The sequence below is a fragment of the Trifolium pratense genome, linkage group LG7, assembly GCF_020283565.1.
Source record: "Trifolium pratense cultivar HEN17-A07 linkage group LG7, ARS_RC_1.1, whole genome shotgun sequence".
Taxonomy (NCBI): Eukaryota; Viridiplantae; Streptophyta; class Magnoliopsida; order Fabales; family Fabaceae; genus Trifolium; species Trifolium pratense.
In genome coordinates, this window is record NC_060065.1 from 4,513,560 (window position 1) to 4,532,146 (window position 18,587).

Below are 18,587 nucleotides of genomic sequence, written 5' to 3' on the forward strand. Positions count from 1 at the left end.
CAAAAAAGAATTTTTTTCTCCTTGTAGTTGGATGTTAATTTGATGATATTTCATATTATTTTATATATTACACAATTTTTATTTATTTTGTTCTCATTTCATATTTTATTTGTTTTCTTCACCATTTTTTATTTATTGTCATGTATTTCTCATTATATTTAATTATTAATTTATTTATCTACGTATTTATTAAATTAAATAATTTGTATTTTTATTTAGACAAAATAAAAAAATAAATATAGAAGAGACCACTTGTTATTAATGTATGATACTCAACTTAAAAAAAAAAAAGTATGATACTCAAAAAGTGATATCATCATTAGAACAAAATATGTATGAGTTGCATAAATATTACATGACATTGTAGAGACCACTTGTTAGTAATATATGATACCCAAAGTGATATCGCCATCGGGGATGCTCTTACCACTTAGACCAATTCATTGTTGGTAAAATAAAACTCATATTACCAACATAATGTGGCACAAGTGGTATTCATATCAGAAATAAATTAATCTAAGCAAAATTAATTTGCCTCTATTTTCTTCTACACCTGGCTTCTCAGGCCACGCCCAGGTAGTGTTTCATTCATATTAAATTAAACTCCATTTAACAAACAGTTGCTACAATCATCCATCATTTCTGGCTCCGATGCAGCAGCCCCGCCGCGATGCGATGGGCAAAGAAACCGAAATCCTCTGTCGTCTCATCGGGAACCATCTCCATCTTGCTCAATTCGAACCCTTACGTGGCGTTCTCCTCGCTCTACGAACCCGAAACCGTGACCTAACTCGCCATATTCTTCAATCCATTGTCGCTAGATCCGGTCGATTCCCTAACGTCGCTTGGTCTCCATCATGTTCATCTCCCGCTCTTCTCACCTACTTATCAACTCTCGAATTGCTTCAATTGGACGATGCTTCGTCGGTTTGGAATTTTGATTCCGAAACGCTGCGTTTACGTGCGGAGTTTCTGTTGTTAGTTCAGCATTTGATTGATTTGGTGTTAGAGGAGGAGATGGAAATGTGTAGGAAAGTTTTGGACAGGGTTTTGGAGATAGGTGTAAAGAGGTTGAGAGTTGATGATGAGGATGAGGATGGTGAAATTGAAAGTAGTGAGAGTTTTGTTGAAGAAAGTGAGTTGATGAGTTTGAGGAAGTTGGTTTTGGATCGTGCTGATGTTTTTGATGCACTGAGTGGGAATATAGAGAAGCAGATTGGACGGTGGGAACGTCAGGATTCTGGTTTAGCGGTAAAAAGTGGTGATGATGCTTTGGAGGAAGATGTTACTGTTAAGGTACTTTTTGGTATACAGAAGATGACTCAGTCTGTTCATTTGGATGCTATTAGGGGGAGTGTTGAAGGTGGTGATGTAGAAGGGGCAATTTCTCATTTACGTTTTCTTCATTTTGATTATGGACTCGATCAATCTGAGTACCGGTATGCTTCATTTTAATTCCCCTATTCAAATTGAAGCAATTTGTATTGTTTTATGAGGGTTGCTGAATTTAGAATTATATATGATGATATATGATTAGTGAGTTTTCTCTCATGATTTATCTCCATGTCGATGCATGTATTTGCTTAGGGAACTCTGCTTATTTTGATTCTTGAATGTAGAATTTAGGTCTCCCTTTTGACATCCAGTATATTAAATGAATGGAGGTTGGAAGGATAACTGGTTCACATATGTAGAGACTTAACAATGTTTGATCAAATCTCAATGAAGCTGTAAATCTGTTGTGGAAACTTATAGAGGTTTTGTTTCTAGGTTTTATTTGAACTATGGAATTTTAAAACACAATCAAAGTAAGACCAGTGTTACAGTTGCAGAGATGATATTATTAAGATGCATGAGTCCTTACACTGTTACAAAATACAAGTTTAACATAGGAATGCATCACCATACAGAAAAATAAGGTAGCCCTTATTGTAGAAAAAATGGTAGGGTCTGGTCTTAGATTGTTTGATTACGTGTGAAGACCCTAGAAACACAGAAGGAGGGTTAGTCTGAAAGATGGGGGTGGGGGGCAGTCCAATAGTTAAAGTAGAGATATTGGTAAATTATCTAAATGTCAACTTAATACAGGGCATGGTATTGTGATGCTGATTAATCTTATGTAACTGAGTGGGAAAAAAGCTTGGTTGTTGTATGGTAGGTAATAGAATGGAAGGTTGAAAAGGGTTAATGTACATTTCGGACACGTGGAGGATAAGAAGCCATACCAACAAAGGAAAATAAAACAGCGGGGGAAATTGGCTCAGAGAACTCTTAGGCTGCCGATTTCTTTGAACATTTGTAATTTGAATTCATGCAAGGTCACTCCAATAGTTAGAGTAGAGATATTGGTAAATTATGTAACTGTCAACTTAATACATGACATGGTATTGTGATGCTGATTAATCTTAAGTAACTGAGTGGGAAAAAAGCTTGGTTCGTTCTATGGTAGGTAATAGAATGGAAGGTTGAAAATGGTCAATGTGCATTTGGGAGGCGCGGAGGATAAGAAGCCATACCAATAAAACAACGGGGCAAATTGGCTCAGAGAACTCTTAGGCTACCAATTTCTTTGAACATTTGTAATTTGAATTCATGTAAAACAGTATCGACTATCAAGTAGCACCATTAAGAATAAAAAATCCAAATTCCAGACCTGATTCTCCAAATTAGAGGACACGTAGATAGATTTCATTGCTATTCCATTGCCCGAGCTTACAATATTCCTGTTTTTTTTTGCGTTTTTCCTCAAATTTTCATGATATGATTGGTATCTGTGCTACCTGCAAGTTCAAACAAATGATAAATCATGCAACATCTTTTATCTGTTATAGAAGCTGTTGCGGAACTTTCTTATCATTTGTTATCTTTGTGGATTTATTTAATTATTATTATTTTTTTGTTTTCTTAAAATACTTTTTTCAGTCCTAGTAGTTCATACCTGCATGTTCCCAATTCTTTTGTAGCATAGTTTTGAAAGATCTCTTGAAGGTCATTTTATCAAGAAGTGACGACTTTGGGGAATCATGGCTTATCATGCGTAGCCAAATGCTAAAGATATATAGTGAAGCTCTTTCATCGAATTGCAGAGATATTGTTCGAATGATGCAGGTATACAGTCCCTACTTGCTGCCAAAGGTTTTATTGATTTATATAATTATTCCTATGATCTTTAAAGGTTATCCAAATCAAGTGTTATGTAAACTTCTGGAGCTTACGTGGACTAGATTCGTAAATTTTCAACTTCTAATATTGAACATTTAACCTAATGTAAAAATAATATTAAAAAAGCAAGGCGAAATAATTAAATGTGATAGTACCAGTCTTATTCTTGTACAAGTGACTGAATCATATTTTTGTTAGGTGAAAACATCTAAAGCAAGCTAAATATTCACGATCTTCCAAATTAATAGTCTTTTAGTTGTGGACAAACTCAAAACTGTAAGACTGAGAAAAAAAAATTTGACGGTTGTAAGACTGAGAAAATGATGAATGGATAAAGCACATAACACATGGGCTGAACAAAAAATTGATAGTCACACACAACAATAACAGAAGAGTACTGTATGAACAGTTACATAGACAATAAAATTAGTCCAGTAACAGAGCTGGGATTGGCTTGTTTCGAGTAGACAGCATAAAGCAGGAGCATATTCGTGCTATGGGACGCGGAAGAATGTTGGAGAGGGGGGACTGTCTAATGAAACAACCTAAGGATGGGTTTGTAGTATGGGATGCTCACCAGACCATGAGTATTCTTTTAAATAAGTGCTGCACGGGGATTCCCGGAAGGGAAGGAGAGTTTTTGTTGAAAGGACCGAATGCTATGAGAGGAGGACAGCTTGGTTTGACTGCGAGTGAGCAAAAATGCAGAAGTCTTCTGAAGTTATGATTAAACACCATTGTTTTGCATGTTTTTGGCCCTAATTTGTAGGTTTCATAGACTAGCAAAATCTTGTTCTAACCACAATTTTGAGTGAGTTTGCACGAGTCCAAATGAGTTTTCTAAAACTGAGTTTGTATGTGATTCAAAATGATTTTACTACCTAGAAATATTAACATCTCCAACGAGTTTAGGAGTCAACTGGCAATTTTGACACAACAGAGCCATCCAAGTTAACATGTGAGTCTGACAACCATCTTACAGAGCCTTCAATAAGTAGCTCACTTCCATTTCTGCATGCATTGTTACATGTATTATTAGACTTGCTGAATCAGGCTCTAATCACAATTTTGGACGAGATTGCACTAGTTCACAAGAGTTACGGCTAAAAATATGATTCAAATTGTTTTTCTTACCTAAGAGATGTCTTTAGAGTTGCAATCCATCTTACAAAGTCTTCGGCAAGTAGGAGTGTAACAGGTCGGATTGCAAACCATCTTACAAAGCATTCTGGCTTCTGATCAGTAAGGTCATTACAAAAAAACTATTAACACATTTCCTGTGTCTCCCACTTTTTCCTTGCGTTTAATCGACTCGGAGAAAATGGTTTCACTATTACTCAACCCATATTAATGTAGATTGGTCATTTTGTCTCGGTATTATCATTTTCCTTTATTTAAAATTATTTCTAATAGTTGCTAGATAAGTATCGAGTTTACACTTAACAGCATAGAGTTTTTTCCTTAGCCATTATATGTAAAAGGATTTTTTTTTTGTTTAACTATATCAAATGTCAACGTTTCTGTTTAGAGCATTCATGACGAGATTTTGTCTGAAGAGGTCGAAATGGATCGAGTTCAAACTGACAATTTCACTCCACGACCTCTTGTACGTCTTCAAAACTATCTGGCAGAACTGAAGCCTGTTAAGAACTTAGATGATAAGACATTATCACTGAATGAGGTGATCAGATCATGCAAGACAGAGATGTATCATTATGCTCGTATTTCTGGACTACATGTTCTTGAATGTGTTATGGATACTGCCCTGTTTGCTGTGAAAAGGGAGCAGCTGGAAGAAGCTAGCAATGTATGTACCAATTTTTGTTTTACGCTTATGAATAAATATTTGCTGCTGTATCAATTATTATATCATGTCATTTAACTCTCCCCACTCCCTACACCGATATACTTTCAAATATAAACTTATGTAATTGTTTGTTGCAGGTCCTCCAATTGTTTCCACAACTTCAGCCTTTAGTAGCTGCCATGGGTTGGGATTTATTGGCTGGTAAAATAAAAGCAAGGAGAAAATTAATGCAACTTCTCTGGACAAGTAAATCACAAGTAATTCGGCTTGAAGAATCTTCTCTTTACGGTAATAAATCAGATGAGGTATTTTTCGTCTTTCTTTGTTTCAAATGTGATTTGTGGGTAGTAAAATTAAAAAAAATGAATAGGTGGAACTTCGCTAAAAATTTGATTTGATATTCTGACAGATGTCCTGTGTGGAGCATCTGTGTGATACTTTATGCTATCAGCTCGATCTTGCCTCTTTTGTTGCTTGTGTGAATTCTGGCCAGTCTTGGAATTCAAAATTCTCATTAGTGCTTTCTGGAAAAGAACAAGCTGCATTTAGTGATGAAGACACCTATTCTGATCATTTTGTTGAGAACTTTGTCTTGGAACGTCTTTCTGTCCAAACGCCTATCCGGGTAATACTTCATGTCAAATGTACAGAATTGTAGTTAGTGTTCTTGGAATTCATTCCTATCTTTGGAAGGGTTATAATTGCATATCAGTAATTATTGATGTCATTGACTTAAAACATATGTAATTTTTGCAGACTGTTATGTAATGATCTTAAATGGTAAGATTCCTCTTTTATGTTTGTAACAACCTTTGATGCTATCATGTAACTATGTAAGTTCTTTGATGACATTCCACACATAGTGGGCATATGTTTGATGAGGAAAACAGATTTGACTGCAAAATAATAATGTCTGTTGATGTGTAAAATCATGAAGGGAAGTTACTATTAGATTTTTATATTGGGCCTAATTCATCCTTACAAAACCGGCTTGTAAGGTGAGGGGTGCCACTCTTTATAAACTATAGTCAGACCTTATCTTTAATCAATGTGGCCATGTGGGACTTGGTTTTTCCAATACACCCCATCATGCCCAACACTATTGGGCTTGATGCGTGGATAGAAATGGCGGGTGGCCCGTAACGATAGGCTCTGATACCTATTAGATTTTTATATTGGGCCTAAATCCTCCCTACAAAACCGGCTTGTAAGGTGAGGGGTGCCACTCTTTATAAACTATAGTCAGAACTTATATTTAATCAATGCGGGACTTGGTTTTTCCAGTAGTTACCCTCCCTTCTTAAATTATCCGTAGTCACTACAAAATTGAAGACTATTTTTTAAATGAAAATACATACTGTATGTTTTTTTTTTAAATTTTAACAAAATCTATCAGAATTCATTTGAGATTCATTGTACTTTTAAGTTTGAACGTTAAATATGATAACATCATGTTCTGTTGTCTTATCATGACTGGAGAATCTTCTGTAGGTACTATTTGATGTTGTCCCAGGCATAATATTCCGGGAAGCCATAGAATTGATCACTATGCAACCAATCGCTTCTACTCTGGAAGCCTGGAAGATGTATGTTTATGATTCTCCTTTCTCTTTGAGTAATGGTCATCAGCTTTTGCCAAAAAATGTTACGGTAGCAGCGTCATTATCGGTTGTGTAGGACAGATAGGAACTCTAAGTGGATGGTTTTACTGAGTTTGTTTGTTAATTAATTATTGTATAAGAAAACAGAAACACTTCATTATGAGGTCTACTTTTTTTCCTGAAAAAATTACACGGTATTCTTCATACAATTTTTTCATTTTTGGAATTCACTCAACCACTACTGAAAAATAATCAATCTATATTTTTGGTCCTGATATGTGCGTATTGTACTTGCTTTACATTATGTTCATATATACTATAATACAGTAATGCACGACCCACCCCTTCTCTTTTCTACAGAATTCAATTTGCCTTTGTATTATTCTTTGTTATATCAAGACATTTTTGCACCGTATGAACATGTAATTTTATGTTGCTTGGCTGGATGAAAGCCACAAATTGCATGGCAATATTTTCTTGACATAAAATGTCCAAATGCTTAATGCTCATAATTACTGTGATGTCTATATCTTTCCTTGAGCCTTCTTTTCTTTTCTTTCTTTTTTTTTTGTTGCTGATTTTCCTTCATTTGACATAGGAAGCAAGATGTAGAACTCATGCACATGCGTTATGCTCTAGAATCAAGTGTTCTTGCTTTAGGAGCAATGGAAAGGAGTATGTCCGATGAAATAGAAACTCATCAAAATGTGGCACTAGTTCATTTGAAGGATTTGCGGAGCCATTTGGATGGTATTAGTAGTCTTCCACGCAAGGTTATTTCCTTTTCAAAGTTTTTATAATTTTTTTTCCAATTTCTTCCTTCTCAGAATGTTAATCTTTGCAAGGCAGAAGAAGTTTTGTTTATGTAGTTGGGTATAACCAGGGTTTTCTTGTAATCTTATACTCCTGAGTCCAGACATGCAATTTAATGTTTTCTCTCTGATCGTTTTTTGAAACAAATTTCTCCCACCTGAACTACATGGAACATCTGACCTGTGACTAGTGCTATGTGTGTATTTGGATATTTTGTCAAATACTTTCATTAATTGTCTCTCACAAAATAAATGTAAGGGAAAAGTTCATGTATGATGTAACACGTCATGTCATGTTTCAGTGACTAACAGTTGTAAAAGTGCATTTTCTGTGATGTTTTTTATTTTTATTTTTTTAATTTTTTTTTAAGTGTTGGCATCTATTGTTCAAAGATTGTATGATCAATATTTTTCTTTTTTTTACCCGACTTCAATTAAAGTTGAAATACCTCTCTGGTGACAAGTTCTATATACATGTTGTATTTGGATATTTTGTTAATTGCTTTTTTCAATATTACTTTCATTTCATTTGTTTAAAATTAAAAAAATATATTCTATGTACCAAAAAAAAAAACTATTTGGATCCTTCTGTTAATTGATTTTCAGAAAATAAATGTAAGAGTAAAACTCATATAGGTTGTAATATTCCATGTATCTTTGAATGGGCGAGTGAAAGTATTCAAGTAGCATCTATGTGGTATCATACACATTATGGAAAATGGTCCATGTGGCATCTTTTAAAATGGTCCGTGTGGTATCATACACATTTGTATTTTTAAATCGCAATATTTTAAAATGTTGGCATTGGTTGTTCAAACTTCAAAGAGTGTAATAATTTCCCTTTTCATTTGTTAATCATATACCATATCTAAACCAATTTTTTGATGGTGTAGGTTTCATTAAGTTGTCTCATTATCATATCCTCAGTCCACACATGGTGTAATTTTACTCTTTTCTCTAATGACTTTTATGATTCTTAGCACTAATTTAGGTTAAATGTTTGACCAGTGGGATGTGCTACATGTTGTCTATGTGTATTTGTATAATTTGCTCATTGCCTCGCTTTCTCCATTATTACCTTACTTTATTTGAAACCAAATAACTTTATGTTGTATTTGGATCTTTCTTTACCAAATAAATGTGGGAAAAGTTTATGTAGGATGCAATGTCATATATCAGTGGTTAGTTGTTGTAAATATTACCAAGTAGCATCTAAGTGGTATGGTACACTATAAAAAAGGGTCCATGTGGCATTGTTTTTGCATTTTCTGTGATACTTAAATATATCTTTAAATTTGTGTTGAAAAAAAATAAAAATATATCTTTAAATTTTAATATTATAAATTTTTGCATCAATTGTTCAAAGACTAAAATTCCTTTTCCATGATGCAGATTTTTATGGTGAATGCCATAATTTCACTGCTGCATATGGATAGTATCTCTGCCAATTTGATGCATTGTGGATCACGAGGGAGTGATTCTAAATCATCCGATGCATCCTCTTCGGGAAATAATTGCTCAACTAGAAGTGAAGTGGGAAATAAAATGGTTATATCCTTCACTGGTTTGTTTATTGATATACTGCGTCAAAACACTCCATCATCCGTGGGTGAATTAGAAAACACATTAGATGGTGGTGTCAGCACAACCAGCAGACAGGCCCTCGAGTGGCGAATGACAATCGCAACCCGTTTCATTGAAGAATGGGAATGGCGTTTATCAATTTTGCAGCATCTTCTTCCATTATCTGAACGCCAATGGAGATGGAAAGAGGCATTGACAGTGTTACGTGCAGCTCCCTCCAAGCTACTCAACCTGTGAGTGTTTCCCTCCTTATAATGCATATTGTTGAAGTTATTGGGTTTAGTTCTTCAGATAAAGAGGGAGAAAAAGGAATACTTACAATAGTAAAATTATGATAAAATTGATGTGAAAAATGTATTGCATGTTATTCTAGAAGACAAAACACTAATCTATATTTACATTAATACTGACTTCTAATCTTAATTGAATAAAGAATTTAATTTATATACACTGTCAGTGTAAAGTTATTTTACACATGCATCCAATAATATATTGACACGTCATGTAATGTGTTTTAAAACACATGAGATGTCACATTCATTAAATGATGTCACAATTAAACTCTTATCTAAAATACTCTTGTTACTTTTAAGATACGATAAAGACAAGAAATTGTTGTATATTCTAACTCTTCTTCGTCAAACGCTTTAGCTTACGAAGCTTTAAACTTTTTGCTGATATAATGTTGGGGAGGTCAAATCACATTTGAGATAAAAAGATGAGGGCAGGGTCTGAATTTAGGACAAAAGTCCTGGTTAGACTGTTTATGAAATGAAAGCGACGAGTTGGAAGGACAATAGACAAATTGATTGAAACTTCTAAAGACATGCATTTGCAGACAGTTTGGTTTACTCTTTTTAGTTGTTAATATCTATAGAATTTCCTGAGTATTAGATAACTCTTCGGGCTAATGTTCTACTATAAATTTCCTTTATTTTGTTGTTTCATGTGTTTTAGGGAAATAAAACCTTCCTTCTATTCACTTATATGTGTTAAATGTTTTTTCGTTCCAAAAAATCTGATATATTTCCCCCCTCCCCCTTCTGCAGTTGCATGCAGAAAGCAAAGTTTGATATAGGAGAAGAAGCAGTTCATCGATTTTCATTATCTGCCGAAGACAAAGCAACCCTCGAGTTAGCTGAATGGGTAGATGGTGCCTGCAAAGAAGCATCTGTATGTACTTTTATTTGGTTGAAATTTCCCCGATCTGTTGAACTTATGGTTTTGACAGATTTTCCCTGTCATTTCAATGCATTATTGACATATGAGTGCAGAACCAAGTATTTGGGCATGCAAAAATTTATATTTAAGTAGGAGGATACATGCTGTGCTTAAAAGAATAGCAAAGAGATTGTTCCAAAAAAGTTGTCTGCAACACGCAAAGCAGTATTGTGCTGTTTCAATTTTCAAAACTAGATTGCACACAACACACTTAAGGTGAAAGAGAAGATGCCCGATATTATTCTTTAGGCTGTTGGAAACTTAAATTGGTTGTAATTTGTGAGGTTGATCGGTAGGAAAACCCCTCTGAGACAATTGGCCTGAATGATTTGTTTCCCTATCCCTACCTCCATCCCTTTCGTTCGTTTTCATGATGTACGGGACAATTAAATGAGTGTGATATGGGTTATGCACTATATCCTTAGAGTTGTAGATGCTGTTATCAATTTTCAAATTACCAGTTCCTTATGTTCTATGACAAATATACTTTTATTCTTTTATCAGTATAACACGCCAAGTTGAGTTGTTGTGGTTGCAACTTTTGTATGGATTCCTTTTTAGCATTTTTTTGATTATTTCTAGTTGCTTGTCATGAATGTTTGATCATTTTATAAATGCAGGTAGATGATGTGGTGTCCCGTGTACAGGATCTAGATTTTTCCTCTTTACGCTCCCAATTGGGACCCTTGTCTACAGTAAGCTACTAAAAATGCTAAGAAAGCAATCTAGATTTTGTCATTTCAACTGATGGGGAATATAATGCTTTGTGTATATCTGGTTCTGAGAATGTGCATTTCTTGCCAGATTCTTCTTTGCATTGATGTTGCTGCAACCTCTGCAAAGTCTGCAGGGATGTCTCAACAACTGCTGAATCAGGTGCCACAATCATTTCCTTAATTGATTCCAGTAAGCTGCCCCCCCCCCTCCACATAAAAGAAATTAGACTGTGGAGAAGGGAGGGAGAAACAGCAAAACAATAGTAGCAAAAATATTTTTCCTTTTTCACGGACGACAAATAAATCACATCCAGAAAAGAACAAGCTCATGATAACAATAGAAATTTGGATGCAAACTTGGATTACTGTTTGGCTACTAGGTTAGGAAAGTTAATCTTTTAGTTTTTCATTTTCTCTCTAATACGTTGCAACTAAGATGCCTTTAAAGAGAGACCAGAAAAACCAATCCGATTTCATAGCAGGGCCTCAGAACCGTAATCTTAAAAGTATGGGCACTCTACTCTGCAGTTCTGCTAAATACACCTAATAACAGTGAGTTGATCACTGCCACGAAGCTCTGGCCTCCTTAATCTTTTAAAAGGTTTTGAAACTAAATAACTCTAACCATTCAAATTTAATTAAAAAACTCCAAAAACCTATGTTGGACGAACTGCTTAGTTGTGTAAAAACAAATGAACAGCCATCTTGGCTCTGGAGCCACAGATGATGCCGAGATAAGGGAAACAATATTATGTAATTTTCAAATATCAATATACAATTCATACCATACCCTGTGGGCACCACAGTCCAAATGAGAGACTTGTCCATGGAGATTTCAATTTCCAAACTGGATGATCATGGAGCTTTTCACTCCGTTTATAGTGCGTTAAAACAAGAGGGTGTAGATAACATGCTTATCAAAGAAATCAGTAGTCCAAAAATTGAATTGTTAAGATCCCAAATTGACAGCCAGAATAGTTCCTATAATGCTTGAGTAATTCTCACCCTTTGAGTTAACTTTTTAGTTGACTTAGGTATAGCGTGCATTCTAATATGTTGTCGGAGCCTATCCTAAATATGTTATTTTGGCCACCTGCATTTGTCCACACACTAGATGTCCAGTTCTAGATGCGAGGTGTCTTGAAATCTCACAGTGGTTACAAATATATGATTAAAGTAGTTACTGGGAAATCCTCACTCATTGGGCTAACTTTGATGGTTTAGTTAAACATCCAAATTCTAAGAGAAATCAAGCAGGGGTAAAAGATATTGTCATGACACCTATTTAAGGGATTTATTTTAACATTCTTGGTTTTACAATTATAGGTTTATAGAAAACTTGTTTGCTAGTTGTAGAATCTATGTTATTATTTGTTCTCACTTCATATTCCTTGTTAGTATACTGTTAACAATTAACATTAATTGGGTGAGACCAATATTTCATTAGATGTAAGAAGTTATCCAAGGTTTGTGTGCATGTTTATGAAAGAACAAAGAATTAAACTTTGTCATTTATGATATAATTAGGAACTAAGGTTTGTGTGCACGTTCATTGTTCCATTATTATTGTTCACCAAGATTGTCATCCATTTAGGCATATTTTCTTTTTGTGAAATGCTATTCAATATACCCTTGATCTCCAGTCCTTCTTTATTCTTAAAAGCTTTGTCCTCATGACTAGATAGTGGTTTTTATTATTCAATGTGTAGGCCCAAATTATGTTATCTGAGATATATCCAGGGGGCTCTCCCAAAGCTGGCTCTACTTATTGGGACCAGATCCTTGAAGTGGGAGTCATCTCTGCGTCACGACGTCTTCTAAAGCGCTTACAGGAGTTCTTGGAGCAGGTGAGGCTTGAATATTATTTGTAAGAATCCTTTTCAAGAAAACCAGTTGCAGTATGCCCCATGGAATAATTAATTTCCTTTTCTGGTTTTGAGCATCGACATAAGCCAACAATATTTCTATGTCCGCATCTGTTATTCCCATTAAGTTTGTTCCATATGTAGATATAAAATTCTTTTCTGGGCCTTAACAGTTCATGTTTTCAATTTATGTGATTATTGACATGTTATCATAGCTTTGTTGAGCAACTAATTTAGTGTTCAATACTATCTTGCTTGGTAAAGCACAAGATGGTACTTTTGCATCAATGGCTTTTCACTTTACATCCTTAATGACACTTTGCAGAATGAATAGAGGTGACAAATACAATCCCACTCTCTAATAGTGTAAGGACAACCATTTTTTAACACAACTAGCAGCGTTTTGCTGTAATCAAATACACCAAAGAATACTTGCCTTTCCTATCATATTAAATAAAATATGATGAAAAGACACAAAAGTTGTGGAACCCTAGTTTCAATTGATCTAATACCATTTCGTTTTGTTGAGGATATTAGAAAAATTAAACACAACTAAATCTAATATGTCAAAACCAAAGACAAAAATTGCAAACCCTCTGAACTTAAGCAAAAACAAAATTCTCCATACATTGAGGCAAACATGATTGCAAGCTTCAATGAATAATACTTTGCATATTGCCTTCTCCTTCCCCTTATTTATAATACTTAGCATATCACCTTTCCTTCCCCTTTTTTTGAAATTTGGTAAATCATATTGTACCAAGTAGATTTGGGTTTTTACAATTTTTTTTTTTAATGATTTTCCCCCTTCTCTTTTATTTTTTTATGGAGATTCCAACGTTCTCCTTTACTTTCGTGGTCTTATTAGAGTACAATACAATGCCATACCACAAAAAACGTACATGCAAATGCTGCAGAAGGCTGTGATCTTGCTAATGATGTTTATTTGATTTATTCCTCCAGGACAACCCTCCAACACTGCAGGCAATCCTGTCCGGGGAAATTGTTATCACATCTTCAAAAGAGTCGTACCGGCAGGAGCAGAGGGAACGTGCTCTGGCTTTGCTACATCAGATGATTGAAGACGCTCATATGGGCAAGCGACAGTTTCTGAGTGGTACTTATCTATTGGCATTTTATTACTTTTGTTGTAAAATCTATATGATTGAAATCTGTGTCCATCAAGTACAACTTCAATGGTTATAACATGTTTTTATACCAAAATCAGGTAAGCTGCATAACCTTGCAAGAGCTGTCACCGATGAAGAAACTGAACCAAGTACTACTAGAGGTGAAGGATTGTATTCCGAGAGGAGTGTTATTTCCAACGGTGACAAGGAAATTATACTTGGGCTCGGCTTAAGAGTTGTTAAACCAATACCTTTAAGTTCAGCTGGAGGAGAAACTGGCCTGCAGTCTTCTGGTTTTGACATTAACGACTCTGGGAAGATAATATTTTCTCCCTTGAGTGCCAAACCAATGACATATTTATCACAATTCATTCTTCATGTTGCTGCAATTGGCGACATAGTTGATGGGACCGATACTACTCATGATTTCAACTTTTTCTCTGTCGTTTATGAGTGGCCTAAGGATGTAAGGCTTTTAAAATATTTAAACTATTTGATAGTGTTTGATTTTAGGTGCAACTACCCCCATGTTTATGAGTGTCTAAGCCTTTATTTTCTTTATCAGAAGTTAATCATATATCTCTCTTATCCCTCCACATTCCAATCAAACACATGAATTTTTAAAATTTTTGGGAGTAGTATCAATGTTATCATATTTTAATCAAGTGAAAATCATGTTTCTGTGATTATATGCTCAGCAATAACAATATTCAACTTAACTTTTTGTGCAACTATCGCAATATACTCATACTTAACAAAGTCTGCCATCTTTTAAAGGCTACATGGTTATTTATTTAGTTTAACAAAATATAGTTAGGGTTCTGGAAATGGAGGGTAATATTTGGTGCAGTGATAAGGTTGCTTCCTTGAGATCTGACGGTCATTGATTCTACTTGCTAAAATAGCCTTCCATTCACGTGGTCTTTCTTAGGCCAAACTCAACCTCACAACACCAGCTTGTAAGGTGAGGATTCTCGAAGTTTTATAAGCTTTGTTTAGGGCTTATCTCCAATCAAGAGGAGATTTGGGTTTTTTGAAATAACCCCTCATGCCATGACAATTAGGCCTGGTGTATGGATAATACTAGTGGTCCAATGATGGTTCTAGGATAGACTTTAATACTATCTGAAAGTTTTGTGCATAACACAACCCCACAAAATCAGGTTGTAAGGTGGGGAAGAAACTTGAATTTATTCTATTAATAGAGTTCAGACTGCATAGATTTGACTCTTCCCATACGCAGCAAGGACAGAGCCTTATGCATTAGGTCTCCTTTGATGGAGCCATTTAGAAATATTTATGAAAATTTAATATTTTATATGATGAGGATGTCTTGCTTTCCTTTAACCACGTTTTACTGTTCTATCTTGCAGCTTTTGACTCGTCTTGTTTTTGAAAGAGGCAGTACTGATGCAGCAGAGAAGGCAGCTGAAATCATGGGTGCTGATTTTGTACATGAGGTGATTTCTGCATGTGTACCTCCAGTTTATCCTCCACGATCTGGACATGGATGGGCATGCATTCCAGTTGTTCCTTCGTTCCCTAAGAGCAGCTCTGAAAATAAAGTACTTTCTCCTTCATCTAAAGATGCAAAGCCTAATTGTTATTGCCGTTCTTCAGCAACTCCTGGAGTCTCATTATATCCTCTCGAGTTAGATGTGGTGAAACATTTGGCAAAAATATCCCCAGTGAGGTCTGTCTTGGCATGTGTATTTGGGAGTTGTATACTGTATGACAGCAGTAGCTCCTCAATTTCAAGCTCCTTGAGTGATGGATTACAGCAAACTCCGGATGCTGATCGTTTGTTTTATGAGTTTGCTCTTGATCAATCTGAAAGGTAGTGTACCCTATTTTTGTGTATTGGTTGTCAGTTTCATACATATTTTAGCTATTTAAAAAGCCTGTTTGGTTCATTTTAGTTCAGATACTTGATACTGTTAACAAGTGATCATTAATATAAAACTTCTAATTAATTTTGATACTGTTAACATGTTGCTCTCGAACCATGACTCCTTATGAACATCATTCTAACTCATTTTAACTGCCAACATTCACATTGCATGTCTCATAGCTATGCAATAAAACTTTCCTTTATGCTTCTTGAGAGGTACTTCTGTCACAAATCATGTTTGACGCATACCTCAATTTCATCCGCCTTAATTTGAAGTCTTGGGTCTATTTCTCTCTCTCTCTCTCTCTCTCTCTCTCTCTCCCCTATTGTTTTTATGAAGCTTTTCAAGAGAGCCCTTACATAAAATTACATAAAGATTAAAACTTAAAAAAATAAAATATTAAGCTGGATGGTAGAAAGGAATTTGCATTTCTGAATTTTCCCCCTCGAGTGATGTGGTTTTTCGGCCTCTTTAAGCCACTTTTCTTCCATTCATATTCATGGCTTTGTATCAAGGAAATTTTTTAAGTTCTTTTGCTAGCCTGCCATCCTTGTGGTTTTTGTACTTGCCAATGGAGTGTTACCACACATTTCTTTATTCACATCTCAATCTCATGTTAGCATATGATATTTGCTTTTTTTGGGGGGTGCATACTTTCTGTCAGTATTATTCAATAATTTGTTCAGCCATTTCTCCTGATGTACAGGTTCCCAACTTTGAATAGATGGATACAAATGCAGACAAACCTTCACCGAGTTTCAGAATTTGCTGTAACTGCTAATGAAACAGCGGATGATAGCAACCTTGAAGCAAGATCGTCTGTTAAGAGAGTTCGTGAACATGACACTGAAACAGAGTCAGATGCTGATGACATTAATAGCAGTACAATCCCTGTATCTCTGACAGACCTAAATAGCCAAGGGATTGAAGCTGCAGACCTCTGGCACGATTCCTCAAAATCTGAAGCTTCTCAACTTGATACAACCGTTTTCCTTTCTTTTGATTGGGATAATGAAGAACCATATCAGAAGGCAGTGGAACGGTATTATAGTTAATAGTTGTTCAAATGATAGTTTTTTTCCCTTGTTATTTTTTTTAAAAAATAGGGGAGGGAGAATATATATTTTTTAAATAGTGTTTTTCCCTTGTCAAGTTTCATTGCACTAGCATTAGAATGTTGCAAAATTGGTGCAGTCATGTCATACCCTATTTTGTCAATTTACTCCATATTAGTTATCAATGGTTATTTTCTAATTGTTATTTTGCTTTATTCTAGGAAATCTGGACTTTGCATTATTTAAACATTGACTTATTTCCCGATTCAGTTGTGTTAACTTCAAATCAGATTGTCATTGTCAAACCTTTTTATTATGTGATGTTGTTTGAGATTGACAATGGGGAATAGTAGAAAACACCCATACTTTCTTAATCACGATCATTGTCTGTACTAAGTTTCTGAATGTTCTCATTTTATTGTTGGTTCAAATAGGTTTAGGCCCCTAAATAATTACGAGTTATCTGTCTTTAGCAATGTACATGTGATGTGACAGAGTGTTCTTCTGTTATAGACTAATCGGCGAAGGAAAGCTAATGGATGCTCTTGCACTTTCTGATCGTTTTCTACGTAATGGGGCCTCTGATCAACTTCTTCAGCTGATCATTGAGCATGCAGAAGAGATCCATTCAAATTCTTCACAGCGTCAAGGATATGGAGGACGGAATATTTGGAGCAATAGTTGGCAGTATTGCTTAAGGTTGAAGGACAAACATCTGGCAGCTAGACTTGCCCTAAGGTGTGTATATCACTTGATCATATCTATGTAAAATGGGTTTTTTCTTCTGACTGTCAAACGGTTAGACTTGCCCTGAGGTGAACTAATAATTTCATGTTCTTGATTTTGGCAAATGTGAATGGACATATTTGGTAAAAATTCAATCCATGCTTCTCCAATTTCCGTAACTAAATTAAATTTCTACAAATGTGGGTTTGTGCATTGTTCACGCTTCAATCTCAAGCGGTTTTGCATGAAGGGAACATGTGGGAATCTATATTTTCATATTGAAATTTCACACAATACTGTCATGTTTGAAATTTGCTTGTATCTCTTTTTTGATATATATTAAATAAGACTTTCAAAAGTGAATCTTTATTTGGGGAGAGAGAACTTTTACATAACAAGGTGATACCAAATTTCTAAATTAGATGATTCACTCCTGGGTATGTTGAGATATAGAACTATTCATGGGCTTCCGCCTCACTACTTAAGATTTTAGGCTGTTAAGTGTGAATATATCTCTATGTTTTGTTGCATGCTTATGATTTTGAATTTATGATCATTATTAAATCATGTTGTCCAGTATTTGTATCAGCCTGTGATGTCTCTTCTAAATTTCTTAATTTCATAATAGATATGTTCACACATGGGAACTAGATGCTGCTTTGGATGTTCTCACAATGTGCAGCTGCCATCTACCTCAGAATGATTCTATTAGGGAAGAGGTGCTGAAGTTACACTTATTTTTCTTTTAATACTGTATTGTTATATATTGTCTTGCACATGTATATTCTTAAATAGTTGCTGTATGCATACATATTATGTACCTATTATCCAATGAGAGTTTTGTTATTTTGAAACCCAAACGTGACATCAAATTTTTGGCAACAAATTAGTTGGTTAACATATTTCAAAGATGATGTTAATTATGTTCATTCACATGTATTTAGGGAGTTTGTGAAACCCTGAAATTTTTTCATACTACATATATTTAGGGAGTTTGTGAAAACCTGGGATTAGAA

At 35.0% G+C, this 18,587-nt stretch overlaps 1 protein-coding gene across 3 annotated transcripts in view; it reads left to right on the forward strand.

The window, feature by feature from the left end:
- Positions 1-489: 489 nt before the first annotated feature.
- Positions 490-18,587, forward strand: part of LOC123899109 (protein DDB_G0276689) — a 29,739-nt gene continuing 11,641 nt past the window's right edge. The window contains exons 1-18 of one of the 3 annotated variants that reach the window (XM_045950166.1): positions 490-1,439; positions 2,964-3,108; positions 4,691-4,969; positions 5,107-5,274; positions 5,379-5,594; positions 6,461-6,555; positions 7,169-7,343; positions 8,775-9,199; positions 10,016-10,139; positions 10,808-10,882; positions 10,992-11,063; positions 12,613-12,750; positions 13,732-13,885; positions 13,997-14,364; positions 15,272-15,735; positions 16,497-16,832; positions 17,359-17,583; positions 18,200-18,290. In XM_045950166.1, the coding sequence (XP_045806122.1) occupies positions 652-1,439; positions 2,964-3,108; positions 4,691-4,969; positions 5,107-5,274; positions 5,379-5,594; positions 6,461-6,555; positions 7,169-7,343; positions 8,775-9,199; positions 10,016-10,139; positions 10,808-10,882; positions 10,992-11,063; positions 12,613-12,750; positions 13,732-13,885; positions 13,997-14,364; positions 15,272-15,735; positions 16,497-16,832; positions 17,359-17,583; positions 18,200-18,290 (4,338 nt within the window). In that variant the 5' untranslated portion in view covers positions 490-651. Of the gene's footprint in view, positions 1,440-2,963; positions 3,109-4,690; positions 4,970-5,106; positions 5,275-5,378; positions 5,595-6,460; positions 6,556-7,168; positions 7,344-8,774; positions 9,200-10,015; positions 10,140-10,807; positions 10,883-10,991; positions 11,064-12,612; positions 12,751-13,731; positions 13,886-13,996; positions 14,365-15,271; positions 15,736-16,496; positions 16,833-17,358; positions 17,584-18,199; positions 18,291-18,587 lie in introns of those variants that run through there. The other 2 variants (XM_045950167.1, XM_045950168.1) reach the window with 2 other exon arrangements.